The sequence below is a fragment of the Leopardus geoffroyi genome, chromosome E3, assembly GCF_018350155.1.
Source record: "Leopardus geoffroyi isolate Oge1 chromosome E3, O.geoffroyi_Oge1_pat1.0, whole genome shotgun sequence".
In the NCBI taxonomy this organism is placed as follows: Eukaryota; Metazoa; Chordata; class Mammalia; order Carnivora; family Felidae; genus Leopardus; species Leopardus geoffroyi.
In genome coordinates this window covers 19,369,935-19,389,460 of record NC_059340.1, presented here as the reverse complement: position 1 = coordinate 19,389,460, position 19,526 = coordinate 19,369,935, and the positions used below count along the sequence as shown (strand labels likewise).

The following is a 19,526-nucleotide window of genomic DNA, read 5'->3' as shown; positions in this document are numbered from 1 at the left end:
AGAGAGATGAGAGACAGACGGAGGCACAGAGGGGAAAGAGACAGAGAGACTATCGGAGACAGAGAGCCGCACAGAGACAGAGAGACGGATGAGAGAGAGAGATTCCAAGACAGAGGAGAAACAGATTGAGGCAGACAGAGGTGGAGAGAGAGAGAAAGGGGAGGGGTGCCCCAAAGACACAGAGCCAAAAGGAGGCAAGAGAGGAGCCCAAGAGCTGAGGCAAAACTGAAAGTGGCAAGCGGGAAAGGGAGGCGATCAGGGTTGGGGTGTGAGGCACGGGGTGTTGGGGAGCATCCGGAAACAGAAAGAAATTGGTGAGTGTGGGAGCCAGATGGGAGAAGGTGAGGAAAGCTCAGGGGGCCGCCCGCGCAGGTGCAGGGGGGAGGGGAAGGGGGGGGCCCCCCCGCCGGGCCCAGGCAAGAGGGGCCCTGGGGGAAGGAGACCAGAGGCCTCCCCTTCCCCATCTTTCTCAGAGCCCCCACGACGCCACAGATGCCCCAAGCGTCCACCCGCTGGGCTTACGAAGCCCTGTGTCCTTGAGAAGAAGGACTGTGCTCAGGCCCAGCCCTGGAGTCCCCGCCGCCCCAGGAGATGCCCAGCCGGGGGCGGGGGCAGCGGGGGGGGGGGGGGTTCTGAGTGGCCCACCCCGCTCGGGGCCAGAGGTGGACAGAGGCCCGAGGAGGGACCCGGTGGGCACAGAGGAGGCACTCGGGAACAGGGGTTGCCTGGGCACTCAGGGAGGGAGCGCCAGCGCCCTGCCGGGTCTGGCCACGGTGCCCTCTCCGAGCCTCAGTTTCCCCGTTTGTACACAGGTGGCAATAAGAACTTCCTCGGGGTCACAGTAAGGACCAAACGTACGTGGAGTGCATGGCAGGGCGCGACACACGTAAGTGGCTGACAGTGGGCCTGTTGAAGGTCGAAGCGCCACAGCATCCTGTCTCGATGAGTCAGGGCCCTTTCGTTTGCAAACGACAGAAGTCCAGCTGGAGCTGAGCCAAGCGAGGGAGGGTGTTAGTAACTCCAGTAACTGAACTCTTCACGGGTGGATCCAGTTCCAGGCCCAGACGGATCCAGGACCTCAACCCACATTCCCAAGAAGCTTTCTCCTCGACCTGGCACCACTCACCTCCCTGCTGCCTTCTCTCTCCTGGCTGCCCTTCCCCTGGTGGCCTCTGGTCACTCCAGGCTCCTCGGTCCTCTGTTGACTAGTCCCAGAAGAGAGAGAGAGCCTTAGTCCCTCGAGTTTGAGCAGAAGTCCCTGGGCAGAGCCTAATTCCACTCTCTGTGGAATGGCTCTTTTGGTTGGCCTCTGTGTTTTCTCCTCTTGTGCTAACTTTTAACCAGTTCGTCGCCTCCCTGCCCCCACCCAGAGCAGGCTGCGTTTCCATAAATAACTTTGGAATTTGCTGTGTGACCTTAAGCACATCCTTAACCTCTCTGAACCTTTTTCCTTTTTCTTTTTTTCTTTTTTTTAATGTTTATTTTTAAGAGAGAGAGAGAGTGGGGGAGGGGCAGAGAGAGAGGGAGACACAGAATCGGAAGCAGGCTCGAGGCTCTGAGCTGTCAGCACAGGGCCCGACGCGGGGCTCAAACTCACGAGCTCTGAGATCGTGGCCTGAGCCCAAGTGGGACGCTTAACTGACTGGGCCACCCAGGCGTCCCCACTTTTTTCCTTTTCCACAAGAGGGGCCCCTCATACCTTAGACACTAGGCGTGTTGTGAAACTCACTGAAAGAATGAGTGTGGCACACACACAATAAACGTGGACCAAATGCATCTCAACAGCCGTCCCCCCTTCTACCAGCAATAGCCCCTAATCTTGGGTGCCTTCTCATTTCCAGAACCTCAGAATTGCGGGTGGAGTACACACCACAGGCCTAAGTCGGTCGGCACGGGATACCTTCCTGGCCAGCGACTGGCTCCGGAAGTCATGTGTCCCAAGCCAGGGCAGTTAGAGGGAGTGTAGGGCTTTTGCTGGAGATGCTCGGACCTCTGGCATGTGTGGAAACACACGGTGTCTGTGTCCCGAGCCGCTAGCCCTGTCACATGACCACACAAGGAGACGAAAGCTACGGGCCACACAGAAAGGAGAGCTGAGGAGAAAGTAGAAGTCGGCGATAATATTTAGGCCTCTGACCCCAGCCACACCTGTTTCCGAGTTTCTCAGCAACCAGGGACCGGGATCCCCTCCCTTTTCTTCCGGGGATACCTTTTGGGGCTACGGACCCCGGAATAAGAAGGCTTTGAAAAGTGAGATCCATGGGGCGCCTGGGTGGCTCAGTCGGTTAAACATCCGACTTTGGCTCAGGTCACAATCTCGCAGTTCAGGAGTTCGAGCCCCGTGTCGTCACTGTGCTGACAGCTCAGAGCCTGGAGCCTGCTTCCGATTCTGTGTTTCTCTCCTCTCGGCCCCTCCCCTGCTTGTGCTCAGTCTCTCAAAAACAAATAAATATTAAAAAATCGTTTTTGAGGGGCGCCTGGGTGGCGCAGTCGGTTAAGCGTCCGACTTCAGCCAGGTCACGATCTCGCGGTCTGTGAGTTCGAGCCCCGCGTCGGGCTCTGGGCTGATGGCTCAGAGCCTGGAGCCTGTTTCCGATTCTGTGTCTCCCTCTCTCTCTGCCCCTCCCCCGTTCATGCTCTGTCTCTCTCTGTCCCAAAAATAAAATAAAAACGTTGAAAAAAAATTAAAAAAAAAAAATCGTTTTTGAAAAGAAGCAATCAATGGCTTCAGGACCACTGATCTGGGTGCTTAGGTGGGCCATCAGAATCCAACTTTCTTTTTATTTTTTTTATTTTTTTTAAATGCATATTTATTTTTGAGAGAGAGAAAGACAGAGTGCAAGTTGGGGAGGGGCAGAGAGAGAGAGAGGGAGACACGAATCCGAAGGAGGCTCCAGGCTCCGAGCTGTCAGCACAGAGCCCAATGCAGGGCTCAAACTCACGAGCAGTAAGATCATGACCTGAGCTGAAGTCAGATGCTTAACCCATCGAGCCACCCAGGCGCCCCAAGAACTCAACTTTTCTATTTCTATTTCTATTTGGTCCACACTGCTTTCCTCTGTGGTGCCTTCATTCACCGGCATGCTCTCTCCAGGCAGAAGCCTGCGAACACGTTGCAAGCCTGCATCCCCCCAGCGGCCCCCTCAATGGATAAACAGCTTCTCTTTGCCAGGAGTTCCAACCAAAAGTCTCAGGAAGGTGTCTCATTGGCCCGAATTGGGTCACATGTTCCAGCATCAACCAATTACCGAGGCCAGGAGGTGGGCTATAATGATTGGCCCATCCTGGGTCACAGTCACATCCAAGCTTGGGCCCCACCTGAGTCCTGTAAACATTTCCAATGCAAATCTGGTGGTGGCTTTGGAAGGGCAGCACGCGGGGAAGGTGAAAACAAAAGATGTCCTCTTATAGATGTTAAAAGGTGGTCTGCGAATTGCTAATAATAACTTTTTTTTCTCCCCGAAGTCAAATAAGTTCAGGAAACACCAGGTTTGGTAAAGAGAAGCAAAGATACTTATCACAGGATGTCTCCTGAGCCATGAACTTATTAACGCGCAGTCTGTCTCTGCCACGGAGCCTGAGACAACTTTTCCCAGGCTCTCCCGACCACAGAATTCTTTCCTGAGAAGCTGCTCCCAGGCCTCATGGGCCACATGGTGCATTTTGGGGAAAACAACACCGAACACCACGAAGAGCCCAAGGTCCCGTGGCAGTCACCGTCAATGCCTTGTACAAGAAAAAAAAAAAAAATTATTTCTGCTCCCAGCTTCCACGCGCAGGGATTCTTTCTACCGGCCACCCCAGTGGGCAAAGATACCCCAGCCCCAGCCCCGTAGATCTCATCGCATTGACTCTGTCCTGGCTGGCTCGTCGACCAGCGGAAGCAAAGCCATGTAATCTCGCTGGTCCAAGAGGCAAAAATAGGAAGCTGCTTAGTGCTTCAGGGAATGCCCCTACCCCCAGTCGACCAAGGCAAGGACTGGAGTCACCTTGGACGTCCCCATGCCTCCCAGCACAACCTGTCACCACGCCCCTTGCTTCGGCCTCCCAAACATCTCATTCCACCACCCCTCTCAATTGCCCCTGCCACTTCTTCGGCTAGCCCACCACCACTTCTCATGCAACAGCCTCTCCACCGCCCCCCACCTCAGGGCCTTTGCACATGCTGCTGCTAAGGCCTGGAACTCACCCGCCTTGGCATAGACCGACCAGCAATTCTCAGCCCGTTTACTGTCTCTTAAAGCTGCCCTATCCTCCCGCCCCCACTTATTCCCTCCTTGGGCCTCGGTCTCTCTTATTACGAAATCGCTTAGATATGCAAACACTTAAAGAGAATCCCGTCCCAAACACTTGTGTCCCCAACTCCGCTTAAGAATAAGACATTACACTTATCACTGAGGCCTTCCCGAATGCCTTCCCGACCCTTCCCCGCGCTCGGCCGCACGGTTGCCTCTCTCACACTCGGGTGTTCCTCGTTGCTTTGCCCATTTTTGCACACGCTGTGTATCCCTGAACCATATATTTCGGTTTTCATGTTTCCAACTTTCTATATATAAATAAAAGAACTTGTTTTCTGGTTCTCACTCCATATTCTCTTGGTGATATTTATCTGTGCTGACTGGTGTTGCCCCGATGCGCTCATTTTCACCTGCTGGGAAGTGTCCGTGCTGTGACTGGGCTACAAGCCCTGTCCATTCTCCTGGTCACGGCCCCTCCCGTTGCCAGCTGTTGGCCATTGCAAGGCTTCCCCGAGCCCCAGATGCCCACCCCCTGAGCCCGTGTGCCAGCTGCTCTGGGTTTATACCCAAGAGTTTGCTAGATAAAGGGAAACACCATCTTCAGCCTTACTGATGTTGCTAGATCGTTCTCCAGGGTGCTTGCACCAGCATGCCTTTGTGATAAACTTTCTGTTCCTTGGCCCAGGCACAAAGGTGCCTCTTCTCGTCTATTTCCTCCAGATAAACTCTCCCTGTTGACATCCAGCCTGTCCAACGCTCTCTCTAAGCCTCCCTCCCCCATTTCTCCAATCGGGCCTCTCACAGGCTTCCCTGGTAGGGCAGCCGACACTTTGCACAACACCCAGAGCAAGGACGTTGGCAGCAGTGACTCCAGAGGCCAACAGCCCCAGATCGAATCCCAGACTTGTCCCTTTGGCTGTGTGCCTTTGGGCAAATCGCTTCTCCTCTCTGGGCCTGCTTCCTCACCTGCGAATGGGGATACCCACAGTAACTGACCACAGGGGAACGGCAGCGATCGAATGAGGGAAGCATGGAAACATGGCGCATGCTTGAAGGGAAGCTGTCACTATTGCCTTTGGAGCCAACAAAGGACGCCAACAACTGTGTGCATCACTCAGGGCTACTTTGGCGTGTGCAACAGAAATCCCAAGTCAAGCCGGGTGAAGACAACAGGTAATTTATTGGCCCATGCAACTGGGAAGTCTGAGGGGGGTGTCTCGCTTCAGATGTGACTGGACCCAGAGATTCCGACACCCTGTCCACCTCGAGGCCATTCTCTCCTCCACGTGGACTTCGTTCTTGGGCAGGCTCGCCAAGTAGCGCCCGGAATATATTCTTCCAGTTTACCAACGGCCATGGAGCAAAAGGAGCTTCTCCTTCCGGTCACTTCCGGCCCAAGTCCCAGGGCTGGTCCTCGCTGGCCCAGATTACGTCATGTGCCCAGACCAGAGCCAATCACAATGACCAGGGCGTCCACCAGAAGGTGCTCGAAGTCTGGTTCTCGGAAGAGCGCTATCAGAAGCATCTGGTAGTTTCTCTGAAATGCAGACCCTCGGGCCCCATCCCAGACCTACTCATTCGGAATCTGCATTTTAGCAAGACCTCCTGGTGAGTCATCTGCACACCCAAGTCCGAAAAGGCTGCATCGCACATTACCTTTCCGTTGCTTGGGGTCAAGTCCACCCCCTTGCTTTAAAGATGGAGAAAATGAGGGCCGGCAGGAAGCAGTCTTGCTCTCGAAGGTCACTCCGCACCCAAGGTTCCCCATGCCCTGCCCTCCCATCATCCCAGCCATCGTCTGCCGTGGGTCCGGTGGACTATCGCGTTGGGGGAGATGCATCGAAGCCTCGAATCCCAGAAGGCCCAGTCTGGGTCGGACTTGCCTCACGCCGAAGCGCCGTGCCCCAAGCACCATTTGGTCACTCCCAACGGCTGGTGAGGACCCTCAGGAGCACGGCGGCCCAGGGAGGATGGGGACCCCCAGACACACATACACACACACACACACACACACACACACACACGTGCGTGCACACAGACAACTCCCACACGGGCGCCCAGGCAAGCCCACCCTCACTCGGACTCCCCCCCCCACGAGCCCCCCAAAGGCAAGAGCGCTACAGACCACACCAGCCTTTATTCTACCGCCGAATAGGGCCGGGGCCAGGGTAGCTCATTCTCAGGCTGCGTCAGAAGGTGCAGAGTGTTGGGGGCACACAGACTGGACCCCAAAGTGACAATAAGTTAGGGGGGAGATTCTCAGGCTGTTCTCAGGCTGCAGTCAGGGTGGGGTGCCTAGGAGGGTCCCCCAGAGCCACTGCCAGCTGCCCAGCTCGGCACTCCCGAGCAAGGCTGGTTCGAGGACAGGCATGGCCTCGCGCTGAAACAACAGGACAGGGAGAGGGAGGGGTTGCAATGTCAGGAGGTCAGTGGGGGTCCGAGGGGTCCCCGAAGGAGTCGGAGGACAGGGCTGAGGGGCCGCGGAAGGGTGGGCAGGGCCTCTCACCGGACCCTCAGTTAAGCCCCTGCAGATTCTCATAATCTGGAGCTCCCTCTTCCTCGTCGTCGTTCTGGGAGCTCAGGATGGCTGGAAGGGGAAAGAGATCAGTCTTAAGCTCACAGACCGTCCCTCCTGCCCCGGGCACATTACCTTTCACGTGTTACCCCAAGCTCCTGCCACCTCCCATCCCAGCACACACCAGGCTCGGTCCTAGCCACGGGTGGCAGCTCCTGGGACACATTCACGTACTCCCGGCTCCCATCTGCGGGGACAGATCAGAAGGGGGGACGGCCACGTGGAGGGTGAGAGAACAGGACACTCAGAAAGAGGGCCACAGCAGGTGAGGGTGGGGGAGGGAAGGGGGACCCTAGGGGGCACCGGCCACTCACCCAGAGACACGTCTGCACTCTCCTCGCTCTCGGGGACGTTCACGTAATCCTCCCCCGACTCCACTGCGGGAGAAGCAGGGCCCCCGGCACTGTCACCCAGAGCCCCGAGCACAGACCCCAGAGGCCGCCCCGCAGCCAGCCCCAGAGGGTCCCACAGAGGCCCTGGTGACGGAGAGAAGTGGGGCAACTTGCCCAGAGCGGATGAGAGGGAGTGGAAGTGTGGGGGAGAACAGACAGCATGTCGGCCAGGCTGGGGGCAGGGACAGAGAGCAGCTCGGAGCCATGGCGCTGGGTGGCACGTGTGAGACAACGCTTGTGGGGTGCCGAGTCTGAGGTGCTGTCGCCCCACTGGCCCTGTCGGCCAGGCCCGCCCTGACCCCCACTCCCATCCTGGTGTCTTCCAGCACCTGGGGCCATCGGTGCCATCTTGTCCAACGTGGGACCTGAACTCACGACCCCGAGATCAAGACCTGAGACAGGATCAAGAGTCGGACGCCTAAGTGACTGAGCCACCCGGGTGCCTCCCACCTATCTTGTCCCTTCACGCGGACTTGTTTCTCCACGAGGCATTGGACGAGGCAGGCTTTGGAGCCAGAGAGCCCAGGTGCAAACCCAGCTCCCACACTGACAGTCGTGTAACCTCACACAAGCTACCTAGCCTCTCTGGGCCTCGGTGTTCTCATCTGTAGAATAGGGTGAGGGGCGGCACCCACCTCCCAGGAGCGCCGCGAGAACTAAAGCCGAGAATATCTGAACGGGGCCGCCAAGTGTCTATGAGATACGTGATCCCTCCTGTCGTACGGTCAGGACAACCGAGGTGCAGGAAGGGAAGAGATGGGCTCAAGAGCACCTGGGGATCCTGAGGTTGAATGAGTTAATACACGAAATGCTCTCAGAAAGGCACGTAGTAGGTCCCTGACAAGCTGAGCTCCTTTATCATGACACTACCTCGTGAGCTGTTTTATCAGAGGCACCCAGTAAACACGGCAAGTAAGTGAGGGATGGATGAATAAATGAGCTCAGGGGAGGTGGGGAGTTGGGAATCGAGCTCGCTCACGAAGTCAGGGTGTAGAAGGAACGGCCCGGAACAGGTACGGAAAGTGAGGAGAGCGACAGAAAATGGAAGGTCACCAAACATGGAAGGAAGCCTCTAACAGGCAACGTGAGACGAACACGAAGGGAGAAAAGCAGCTCAAAGGAAACCAAAATGATGCCGGAAGCAGAAGAAAACTTCCCAAAAAACCCTCAAAGAAGACAATCTGTAATCAATACCTGTAGAAATGTACAACATGGTATTGTCTCTGTGAAACAAGAACAGAAGGCTATGAAAAAGGAACACCAGAGACCAAGAAAAGAGCTTTCAGATAAGAGACAAAAGAACAGAGTCTCAAAGAACAGTGAAGTTGGAGAAATCTCACAGACGATAAAAGGGAAGGACAAAGAAATAGAAAAGAGGATAGAAAAAGTAAGGAAACCAGCAGATCAGAGTGGAAGTCCGCCCTGAGGGACAGGTGTTCTAGAAAGAGAGGAGAGAGAATGCGGAGGGGCAGCAAGCATCAAAAAAATAACAGGAGAGGGAAGAGCAGATGGGCCGCAACGCAGAGTGTCAGAAATGGCCAACTCACTGGAGAAGGCGCTGTCTCGGAGGCCGGGGTTGCTGGGCGCGGGAGCCGGTGGGACAGCAGTGCCTGTCGTTGGCGTGCTGTCAGGAAGCACCTCCCTGAGGACAAGTCAAGGGGCAGGTGAGTAAGGACCCCCGGCTGGAGCTCCCACCCCCCCACCTGGCCACTCACAAGTAGCCCTCGTTGGGATAATCCTCCTCCTCGTCTTCATCGTCGTCCTCACAGGCGGGCTCTGAGGTAACGACACAGCGATCAGCAGGGCCCAGCCCAGGCCCCAGCCTCCCTGCAACCAGGGCACCTGGGGCCCCAGACACACCCTCGTTCTCGTAGCTCGCCACACTGTTGGCTTCAGAGAGAGAGCAAGAGGGAGGCTGAGTCAGCTCACACGGGGTCTATCCTCTGCCCAGCCCCAGCCCCAGCCCCCTGAGCCCTGCCCCACACTTACCACCATCTGAGTCCTGCCGGGAAGATGGCATGCGGTGGGAGCCCCCAGGGGGCTGTGGGGACCTCCTGGGAGTCAAAGGTCAGAAGTCATGCTGAGATGGGGCACTGGACCAAGAGGGGTTGCAACAGGGAAAGAGATCCCCAATCCTCAGAGGCGAGGGGGTAAAAAGGGGGATTTGGAGGGGAGGATGCTACTCACGGGATGGGAAGCAGGTCCGGCTGGCTCAAGGGTGGGTAGGAGGTAACAGGAGGATAGGAGGTGGCTGGTGTCCAGGTGGCGAGTGTGGCTGAGGACACGAGACCAAGCTCAAGGAACGACTCCAGACATTTTGCCCCACACTCATCGAGGCCTCAAAGGGCAGGCGAATTCTGTGAACCCCCTGGGCCCTGCACCGGCCTGAGGACACCCACCTCCCTTCCTATCCCCAGCTCAGATCAAAGCCATGTGGGCAGCCACCGTGGGGGAGAACCTGAAGAGAGGCGCGCTTTCTCTCACACGCCAGGGGACCCCCTCCCCTACACCCGAGGGAGAGGACTCTCCGTGTACTCACGAGGGCGTTTGATCACGATGCTACTTGGGGCCAAGCTGGCAGGAGAGACACAGATAGGTAAGGGGCAGGAGAGACCCCAGCTCCCATCCCAGTCCCCTCCCCTCCCCGGGGCCACACAGGGCACTGAGGGAGCCACCTAGGGTCGACGGGCAACTCACCTGTCAGAGGCCGTATTGTCATAGGAGCCTGGGGAAGAGAAGCCAGTAAGGCAGGAAGCGGGGTGAAGGGGGGAGAGGCTGGGAGTACGGGGCTCAGGTCTCGCGTGCAAGCAGAGTTCGGGACAGTCGGGATGGAGTGAGAGGTAGAGGAGGGCCGAGCCCCCACTCACCTGGCAGCTCTCGGCACCGCACGCACAGCACCACAGCCAGCAGCGGCAGCAGCAGGAGGCCCAGCACGTAGGGGATCAGGACGACCGCCTCCATCTGCGGGAGAGAGCTTGCACCAGGCCCGGCTGCCCGCCGCACACCCCTTCAAGGGGCTGCCCGCCGCACACCCCTTCAAGGGCCGAGCCGCGGTGGGGTGAGGGCCAGGCCAGCAGGGGTGCGGGAGCCGGGTGGGCACAGCCTGGAAGCCCGACGGGGGGGTGGGGGTGGGGGGCAAGCGCGCCCTCCTTGGGGACTCACTGGCCCCTTCCCCTTTCTGGGCTGAGTGGGGGGGGGAGGGGGGCGGGTCAGCGCCGACCGTGCAAGACCCCTGCTCCCTGCGCAGTCCGGCCAGGGTCCGGGCTGGAGTCTGGGGCACCAGTCACCCGGCGGCGCGGCCCCTGCGCGCCCCAGCCCTACCTGCCGCTCGGCTAGGCGCCTGCTTCTCCTCAGCGCCTGCCCGCCTGTGGCAGGAAGCTGTGGTGAGCCCGGGCGAGGGCAGGAAATCATCGGGCTCAGCCAGCTGCACCCGCCCCCTTCCCACCCCCACCCAGCCAGTGGGGAGGGGGAGGCGGAGGCCCGCGAGGCCACCCGCAGGCCCTCGAGAGGGGTCTGCTGGCCCCCAGGACGCAGAGCGAGCCCTACCAGGGGAAGAAGGGCAAGACGCGGACAGGCCAGCCCACAGCCACGGCCTCCACCGCCGTGGCTCAAGGAGGCAGCCAGGAGGGGGGCCCTGCCCCTGGGAGCGTAGGGGCACAGGGCAGTGCCCACCCCACCTCACCCTGGCCGGCCTGCCAAGAGGGGCGGGCTCTAGGGGAACCACGGTTCTGACTCACGGTCATACTGAGCTCGCTCACCCCACACTGCTGTTCGCCAGGCCCCGGAGAGCGGGGATTTGCCTAAGGTCCCCACAGGAGTGACCCTCTAGCCCCGGGAGTCCTGGGGTCTGCCAGCCAGAGATACTACCGCCCAGAGAGACTCGAGCAGGCACTTGGGATCTGACTACAAATTTTATTCAGTTACAAATAGCACCAAGCCCCTGGGGCTGCTCCAGGAGAGAGGAAGGCCCCTCCCGGACCCACCGCCCCCCTGCCCCGACCGACCGCTGCCTGTGTAGTGTATGGGAGCCGGAACGCGGCCCGAGGCCGTTCCTAGAAGCTGGGCCAGTCCAAGGGTTCGGGCCCGGGCACCTTCTGGGGCGGGCCCAGGGCCAGCTGGGATAGGGATGCGCGCTGGCGAGCGATGGCCCCTCAGATGAGCACGCTGGACACGGGGACGCGGGTGGAGCGGCCTCGCCGGGGTACCACGATCCGGTCATCTGTGGGCCCTGCCTCACGCAGCAGACCTGCCAAGGGAGGGGTCAGAGCCAGGGCTGGATGGATGGAAAGACACAAAGCCAGGGAGGGGACAGACGGGCGGTGGGAAGCGGACACGGGGCGGCAGAGCCACCAACGCTGCGGGCACAGTGGAGCGTCAGCTCGTTGGACAGCCGGACCCAAAGCAGGACGGGGGAGGAGCCGTGGGCTGAGAGAAGCCAGGGACACAGGTCCGGGCAGATGGACGGACGGACAAGCACGGGGTATCATGAAGTTGGGCAAGGAGTCAGGGATGGACAAAGGGAAGGCCCCCACTGACCCTGCACGTGCAGCTGAGCCTGCCGGCGGTCACCCTCAATGAAGATGGCAGTGCCCAGGAAGGCTGCCCCGCCCAGAGCCCCGACAAAGGCGCAGAGCATGAGGGAGAACTGCAGGGCTCGGAACTCGGACAAGAAGGAGGGGGGCCAGCTCCGGCGGAGGCGGTCGGAGATCTGCAGGGAGACGAGAAAAGGAGAGCCAGGAGAACGAGTCACGGACAGGGAGCCCCCAGACTGCGGAAGAACAAAGGAGTCGGGAGCTGGCAAAGAAGGGTGGTCTGGAGAACCAGGGAAAGCCCCGTGGCCTCGCTGCGGAATCTTCCAAAACGAAGTCCCGCCCGCCTGGCTGAGGCTCCGAGGTGAGGGGCGCCGGGCACACAGCACACGAACACCCAACTGGGTCAGACCTTGTAAGTCAGCTCAAGCTGAGGCCAACGGCTGCCAGCCAGTGCCAGGAACGCAGGGTCCCCCGATCCCCACCCCGGGTCCAGCCAAGGGGCGGTGCTCACCAGGCCAACGAGGTAGGGGCTCCCAGCATCGCCCAGCAGGTGGGACAGCACGATCTGGAAGGCCTCGGCAGTGGACCGTCGTGTGGGGATCACCACATACTGGGGAGAAGGGGGGGCGGGAGGCAGAGGGCAAGGACAGGGCCAAGGCTCAGTCTAGGCTGAGGTCAAAGGTGAACCCCGGCCCTGAGGTGTGAGTGGGGTGAATGCCCAGACTCCAGGCCCATCTGGGGCTGACTCTGAATTCAGTCTGGGGCTGGGTTTTGAAGAAGGGGTGAAGGCCACAATTAAGGCAAGTGAGGCCTCCGCCCCCCACTCCTTGCTCCCAACAGCCTCTGGGCTAACCCTGCAGTGGCCCGCCTACTCACCAACAGAATGTCAGCCACGACGGCCCAGTTCATGGACAGCAGCGTCTCTCCAATAAAGATGAAAATCTGGGGGTGGGGGGGGGTTGGAAGCGGGGAGATGGAGGAGGGTAGGGGGGTTGGTCTCATCACAACAAGAGCAAACACACGACCTTGGACCAGGCCCGCGTATTAACTCATTCAACTTAATCCTCGTGACACCCCTGTGAGACAAAGCTCTTATTCCCATTTTACAGATGCCAGGACTGAGCACAGAGAGGTTAATTCACTTGCCTAATGTCGCACGGCTGGGAAGAGCCAGAGTTGAGGTCCAAAACCAGGCCTTCTGGTTCAAGTGGTCTCTGAACCACTATGCTGATGAACCCCAGTCCTGCCCCGGCACACCGTCCCACCACCCCAGACCCACAACACCCCTTTTGACACCTGCTGGCTACTCACATAGGTGGCCACGATGCTACCACGAGCACAGGCAAGGGACAGGAAGAGGAAGGGCGCGGAGCCCAAGAGGCCAGCAGCACAGACCAGTGGGTCAGCCCGGGGGTTGGAACGGCGGAGGCGGCGGCTGATCTCCACGCCCAGGCCCACACCCAGGACCCCGGTCAGGCAGGTGATGAGCCCAAAGATGAGGCTGGGGGCAGGGGGAGGGACATGGGAGCCGGTCCCTCTGCCTGCAAAGCACCCTCGCCTCGCCCCCACCGCCTGGAGAAGATGCTCCATCCCAGCCGCCCTGACCCCAGGTCTATCCGGGTACTCTATGGTTCACGGAGCTCTGAGAGGAAGGCATTACCCTACCATCGATTTCCTCCGCCAGGAAAACTGAGACTGGGAGAAGAAGTAGCCTGACCCCGAATCAATGACTCTCTCCGCTCCATCCCCTGCCACCTGCAGGCCACCCCTAGCCTAGCCCCCATCTGGGTACCTGTCAGAGGAAGAGCAGGAGTCTCCAGGAAGGCAGGGGGGGGTCTCCCCCAAGACCACACGGGAACGCAGCAAGAATGCAGGAGCCCAAAGAGCCAGGGAGCCCGTGACGAAGGCCACAGCAGTGAAGCCAAGGGAAGAGAGGATGAAACTAGGACTGAAGACAGGTGGGAAGAAGGAACTCAGACTCCACTGAGGTGCCAGGGTAGGGGACTTCTACTCTCTCTCCCCGGCTTACTTTTAAAGTAAGGTTAGGAGACGGGTGTGGAAGCTGTCTTGGCGCCCAGGATCTGGGCCTGTAATTCAAGCATCTGCCACAAGGGGGCAGCGGTGACCTGGCTTTGGGGGAGGGCCAGCTGGCAGAAAACAAAGACCATGCTCCTGTAAATCTCAGAACAGATACGGAGGCCTCCCTGGGGGGCCTCAGATGTTGGGTTAGAATGGAACTAAACTCACTTCCTTGCCAGAGCCCTCAGATCTGCCCACCACGAGGTGGGGTTCAGGGGCGGTGAGTCTGAGTGGCGTTCCACAGCTCCCCGTGGCGGCTCCCGGACTACCAGGAACAGCAGCAGAACAGCCACCACTCCTAGACCTGGTGTCACCTGGGGAAAGAGTGGGCTTCAGGACAGGCACAGACAGGCAGGGGCACCTCCACACCCCTGGGATGGGAGAAAGTGAGGGTGTGTGAAGGCAACTCAGGCCCCAAGACCTCAAACACCCAGGAAGCCACGTGCTCAAGGAAGCTGAACGTGCGTTTGGAGGGCAGAGCAACTGCCACTAGGGGCCCCCTGCTTCTGCAAGCCTAACTGCTCCCTCTTTGGTAACAGCACCCCAATTTCCTTTTGGGAAACTACTCCCCCCACGTCTCTCAGTCCATGTGGTTCAAACAGGGCAGGGTTTATAACCCAGACTTGGCCGACGAGAGTGCTGTGAGCCTCCCTGGCCTCGGTGATTGTTTCAGTGGCAGGCACGTGACCCGTGCTCATCTAATCAGACACCATCCAGGACTTAGCGCTCAAGGCTCCAGGGTGGCGAGGTTTCTAAATGGGAAGATAAATGCGTGGAGCTTTCACTTGCTTGAGAATGAAATTAACACAGAGGAAAAGCAGCACTGAGAAAAAGGATGAGCAAACTCCTAGGACGGAGTGGGAGTCCTGGATCCAGCTTTACCTGACGCTCACCCTGGGGCTTTCCACTATGAGAGCCAATAGAGTCCCATCCGGGAGCTTACAGTTTTACAGTGAGCTGCTACTACCCAAGACCAAGAGTTCTGTCTGCACATGGCTTCCCACAGGCTTGGCAGAGTGAGCGCTGCCTTAAAAGGCGGGGGGGGGGGGGGGGGGGGAGAGGGGGATGTCTGAAGGTAGGAAAGGGAGAAGCAGTGACAACGTCGCTGACCTTCCCCCAGGCTGTGTCCAAACTCACCCGCAGAGCCCAGTGCCAGTCCCCGGCCATATCTTTCACTTTGGAGCCTGCAATGTAACCCAGACCACTGGGGAAAGGGGATGGGAGAGGAGAGGGGATAGCCGGTCAGCCGTGCCCCACGCCAGGCCCTCCTGCCTCCCGTGCTCCCCCCCCCCCCCCAGGCCCCAGGCCCACGCACCTGCCCACCGGGATGGCAAAGTAGAACACACTAAGCATCCGACTTCGCTGGTCTGCCACGAAGAGGTCGGCGATGAGGGTGGGCGCGATAGTGGAGTAACTGGCCTCCCCGACCCCCACCAGGCCCCGGGTCAGGAGGAGGAGCCAGAATTGCTGGGGAACGAAACATGGGGGAGGTGGCACCCCGCCTTCACCAGCTGGCTCGGGAGAGGTGGCGGGGATGGTGGGCGAGGCCTGAGCTGGACAGACCTGAGCTTGAATCCTGGCTCCACTACGTACTAGCTGTGACTTTGGGAAAGCAACTTAACCTCTCTGAGCCTCAGCTTCCTCATCTGAAAAGGGGGAAAACAATAACTTGCTCACACAACTATCACCAGGACGGGACGATACAAGTTTTATTCAATAGCGCGTGCCCCCACAAGTGTAGAACAAATCTTAATCTCTACCATCCAAGACACTCCAATCGTGCATAATGATCTGAGGCGGAAGTTTATTCGTCTATCAAAGGCACCTGAAGCTAAGGACAGGGTATGATCACCCAAGGAGAGTGTGCAGTACCCGGGGCGGAGGACAGAGTTCCAGGGGCAGAGAGTAAGAACAGACAAAAGGGATTTCAAAGGAGCAAAGAGGTAACAGCCAAGGAGGCGGGAAGAAAACCACAAGAGTGGCATCACAGAAGTTAGGAGAGAGTTTCCGGAAGGAGGAAGTGAGTCAATAGAGCCAGAGGCTCCCAGGAGATCTAGCAAGAGCAGGATTAGGAAGCAGGAGCTACATTTAGCAACCAAAGGGTTTCTGTCACTTTGGCAATGGAGTGGTGGGGGTAGGTTGGCCGGCAGTGTTCCGGGGTGAGTGGGAGGAGAGGAAGTGCAAGCAAAGTGAGAGCCTCTCCCTGTCTGCTCCTTCACCCAGGATGGAGCTCGGTCAAGGGGACCTTGTGGGCAGTCTGACTCAGAAGAGGAAGACAGAGGACAGACAGTCCAGGTAAGGTCTTTTCCATGGTATAGAAGCGGGAGTGTTTAAGTGTGGAGTGTAAGCAGTCAATGGTTAGGGGGAAAGGGGATGACAGAAGAACGTTCTAGAAGAAAGGGGAAGTAGATGGGGCGGGCAGATTAACTCAGGCAAGCAGGGAGGAGAAGACGGCATGGACCAAGGAAACTGCATAAGTTCCCCAGGCCCAGTCTGCAACGACCCCAAAGAATGGCAGCAAAGACTGATGGGTGGGGGGTGGGGGTGGGGCAGAAACAGGAGCCAGCATGGGGCCTCACCTCTCTGGGGATGAAGGACGACCCCAGTGTCACCAGGGACCAGAAGGCAATGCCCCCGCACATGAGATACTTCCGATTGTACCTGTCACCCAGGTAGCCAAACACAGGTGCCAACACCATGTAACTGGAAATGAACACTGAGGAGAAGCAGAGAGTCACAGCCCAGCCCCGGTACCCCTTCCCCACCCCGACCCCAGCTCAGGGAGAGCAAGGGGGCTCAGGAATAACTCCCAACCCTGAAACTCTCAGTGCTTCCTGCCAGAGAAGTCCAGGCCCCTCTTTGACATCTTTCAAACCTTCCACTGTAGAATGGATGGTCCAGCTGACTCCCATCCAGCCAAGAGCAAAATCCACTCTCCACACCATAGCCCACGATCGGATCTAACCCCTCCCTACCTCTCCAACCTCATGCTCATCCACTTTCCCTTCTCTGCATCCCAATGGCCCAACTGCCAAGCTCAATACCATCTTGGGACCTTTGGCACCCACTGTCCTCTCTACTGGGAACGTTTCTCCACTCGCCTGAGCTTCACAGAACCTTTAGGCTCCAGCTCAGACATCTTCCCAACCCCCACATGTCCAATCTCTCTTGACCACAGTCACTCTGTTTTCTTTTACAAAATAAGCCTACAGAAAATGACCTCGTTATCAGCTTAGGTTTTTCAGGACGGTGGCCCGCTCATTCCCAGTAGAATGTCAGCTCCGTGAAGACAAGGACCTTGCCTATAATGACCACTCCTGTGTTTCCACCGTGGAACACATGGCGTTGCATAAAAAAGGTGCTCATTAACATGTGTTCAACGAAAAAGCGAACGGAGCGGACAAAGACTTGCTTCTTCTCTAACTCGACAGTTTAAAGCCTTGCAGACCTTGGCCTATGATCCTGTTCTCATTCCTCTAGACTTTGCCTTAAACACTTCTCAGTCCTTACTGGCCTGGAGTGGAGCAAAGAACCCTTCGAGGTCTTGTTTCAAACTCCTCCTCTCCTCTCATTTGTGTGACTCTGGGCAAGGCCGAATTCTCTAAGCCTCAGTTTCCCTATAAAAACATAGCGACTACTACCTGCTTCTTCTATAAAATAATACCACCACCTGTTCTTTGACCGATGGAAGGATTAGGAGACAATGGGTCTAAAAGGTCTTGGGCAAGTTCTGTGTATGCTATCAGCCTCTTCCTCCAGGGCCTGGCACAGAGTAAGTGCTCAGAAATGTTTGAGAAACGAAGGAAGGGGAAAAGGAAGGAAAGGAGGATCTGGCCTTGGCTTTGCCTCTCCCACAACGTTCTGAGCAAGTAAAACTCAACTCTCCCCATTCCAGACACCGCCTTCCATCCCTATCTTTCGGTGCCTACCATCCTCCAGACGCGGCACCCTGCACTTTACAGCATTAATTATCGCATCTGATTCTCACGTTAGCCCTCTGAGGTGTTCTGGGTTGCTACTCTTTCCTTCTCACCAAGGAAAAGTAAGGCTTAGAGAGGTTGAGGGCCTTGCCTACCATCACACTAAGTGGAAAGCTGAGATTTAAACCCAGGTCTGTCTTAACCATGACACTAAACTGCCTTTTAAAATGTGGTGTTCTGGGGCGCCTGGGTGGCTTGGTCGGTTAAGCGTCCGACTTCGGCTCAGGTCATGATCTCAGGGTCCGTGAGTTCGAGCCCCACGTCGGGCTCTGTGCTGACCACTCGGAGCCTGCAGCCTGTTTCGGATTCTGTGTCTCCCTCTCTCTCTGCCCCTCCCCTGTTCATGCTCTGTCTCTCTCTGTCTCAAAAATAAATAAACGTTAAAAAAAAAAATTTTTTTTTTAAATAAAATAAAATGTGGTGTTCTAACTGAACAGGGCAACCCACAGAGAAATAAAGACCATCTCCTCCTCTAAGTCTGGCTTCTCTACCTCTATTAAGGCCCCAGGCATGCCGGCATGTAACCCCATTTGGGGCAGAAAAGGAAGAAAAGCTGCCGTGTGCCCAGGAGGGGCCTCCACTCACCGGTCTGGATGAGGCCGGAGCTGCTGTCTCCGATGTCGAAGAACTGCTCAATGTCTGGAAGGACGCCTGCGAAGAAGGCTCGAGATGGGCTCGACGAGGCAGCCCCACCTTCGGGACCCCCTTCCCTTCCCCCAGTCTGACTTCCTCCCAGAAGTCGGTACCAGCCACGGTGAAGCGGTCCATGTAGTTGAGGAGGTTGATGTAGCACAGCACCGCCACTATGAGAGCCGAATGGCCCGGAGACAAGCCGGTGATATGCTGCAGCCCCTCTCGGTCCGGGACCTCGGGATCCTCGGACTTCGAGTTCCCCATGGACCCCGGTAACCCCGGGGTGCCGGGCACCGGCCCGTCGTCCGTGTCATCCGCCTGGCTGAGGAAGGGCGCGGTGTCGGACCCGGACATGGTCCCGGGGGGCCTCGCCCGCCCGCGCTCCGGTCCCACCGACGATCCCACCTGCGAGGGGAGGAGGCTGGAGAAAAGAGGATGGAGGGAACCCAGGCGAGGGAGGGGCGCCCAGAGACCGGCAGGCGCTTGCCCGAAAGCACAAAGCGCGGCTGGGATGGAAGCCAGGCCCTGCCTGTCATGCCTCCCCGTTCCGGCAGACGCAGCGCGCGGAGAGGACGAGTGGAACGCGAGTGACGTCGGGGACGGGAGCAGGCTGAAGAGGGCCCGGACCCCTCCCCGCGCCCCTCCCCTCCCCCCCCCCCCCCCCCCCCCCCCCCCCCCCCCGGCCAGGCTGAAGCCACCCCTCACCCCTGTTAGGAGCCCACTGCAATCGCCGTCGCTCAGCCCCGCCGCTGCACCACGGCCGCCGCCATGTTGTCCCGGAGCCGGTCATGTGACGCTGGAGCCGGGGGGCCAACTCCACCTCCCGCGAGCCCTGGACACGTGACCGCCGCCGGACTACAGAAGCCCGGCAGTAGACCGTGCTCGCCTCTCCAGCTTCTCCTCCTGCTCCCCCGTCACGTGACTGCCGGCCGGTCGCCGGGGTAACCGGGGACGGCCCCAGACCCGCGCCGCACCGGGTGCGTTCCCCCAGGGAGTCGCAGCGAACCGCTGAAGTCGCCCAACCCTCGGAATCTCGGCTTCCTTATCTGCAGCTCCCACCGGGCACACTTCTTATCAAACGAGATGAAACGAGATCA

The 19,526-nt window shown here is 58.5% G+C and overlaps 2 protein-coding genes across 8 annotated transcripts; both read right to left on the bottom strand.

Annotated features, from left to right (window-relative positions):
- Positions 1-5,399: 5,399 nt before the first annotated feature.
- LAT (linker for activation of T cells) lies at positions 5,400-10,989 on the bottom strand. 3 transcript variants are annotated; one of them, XM_045462311.1, is made up of 12 exons: positions 10,527-10,989; positions 10,073-10,166; positions 9,903-9,930; positions 9,745-9,779; positions 9,393-9,480; positions 9,195-9,259; positions 8,921-9,095; positions 8,753-8,847; positions 7,128-7,190; positions 6,938-7,000; positions 6,745-6,825; positions 5,400-6,618 (listed from the first exon to the last, which is right to left on the bottom strand). In XM_045462311.1, exons 1-11 carry the CDS (start codon positions 10,614-10,616, stop codon positions 6,752-6,754), a joined length of 870 nt encoding a protein of 289 aa, XP_045318267.1. In that variant the 5' UTR covers positions 10,617-10,989; the 3' UTR covers positions 5,400-6,618; positions 6,745-6,751. The 3 variants fall into 3 exon arrangements, with proteins under 3 accessions (XP_045318267.1, XP_045318268.1, XP_045318266.1); XM_045462312.1 differs by having other exon boundaries at positions 5,400-6,825; positions 8,921-8,981; positions 9,066-9,095; XM_045462310.1 differs by having other exon boundaries at positions 5,400-6,825.
- A 114-nt stretch (positions 10,990-11,103) lies between these two features.
- Positions 11,104-19,309, bottom strand: SPNS1 (sphingolipid transporter 1 (putative)). 5 transcript variants are annotated; one of them, XM_045462302.1, is made up of 13 exons: positions 19,135-19,289; positions 18,543-18,833; positions 18,382-18,447; positions 16,396-16,532; positions 15,132-15,283; positions 14,954-15,020; positions 13,985-14,130; positions 13,530-13,685; positions 13,049-13,238; positions 12,614-12,679; positions 12,249-12,347; positions 11,742-11,913; positions 11,104-11,451 (listed from the first exon to the last, which is right to left on the bottom strand). In XM_045462302.1, the coding sequence occupies exons 1-13, from the start codon at positions 19,217-19,219 to the stop codon at positions 11,357-11,359; spliced, it is 1,722 nt and encodes a 573-aa protein (XP_045318258.1). In that variant the 5' UTR covers positions 19,220-19,289; the 3' UTR covers positions 11,104-11,356. The 5 variants fall into 5 exon arrangements, with proteins under 5 accessions (XP_045318258.1, XP_045318260.1, XP_045318259.1 ...); XM_045462304.1 differs by having other exon boundaries at positions 18,543-18,747; positions 19,135-19,250; XM_045462303.1 differs by having other exon boundaries at positions 18,543-18,850; positions 19,136-19,219.
- Positions 19,310-19,526: the final 217 nt, after the last annotated feature.

Excerpts from the sequence above, each read along its gene's own strand:
- LAT (XM_045462310.1), bottom strand. The coding sequence starts at position 10,616 with ATGATTTCCTGCCCTCGCCCGGGCTCACCACAGCTTCCTGCCACAGGC. Across the intron at positions 9,780-9,902 it reads GACAATACGGCCTCTGACAG|CTTGGCCCCAAGTAGCATCG; the intron begins GTGAGTTGCCCG and ends CTCTCCTGCCAG. Across the intron at positions 9,096-9,194 it reads CCGGCAGGACTCAGATGGTG|CCAACAGTGTGGCGAGCTAC; the intron begins GTAAGTGTGGGG and ends CTCTCTCTGAAG.
- SPNS1 (XM_045462302.1), bottom strand. The coding sequence starts at position 19,219 with ATGACCGGCTCCGGGACAACATGGCGGCGGCCGTGGTGCAGCGGCGGG. Across the intron at positions 18,834-19,134 it reads GCAGTGGGCTCCTAACAGGG|TGGGATCGTCGGTGGGACCG; the intron begins GTGAGGGGTGGC and ends TCCCCTCGCAGG. Across the intron at positions 13,686-13,984 it reads CTGAGGGCTCTGGCAAGGAA|TCCTAGTTTCATCCTCTCTT; the intron begins GTGAGTTTAGTT and ends ACCTGTCTTCAG.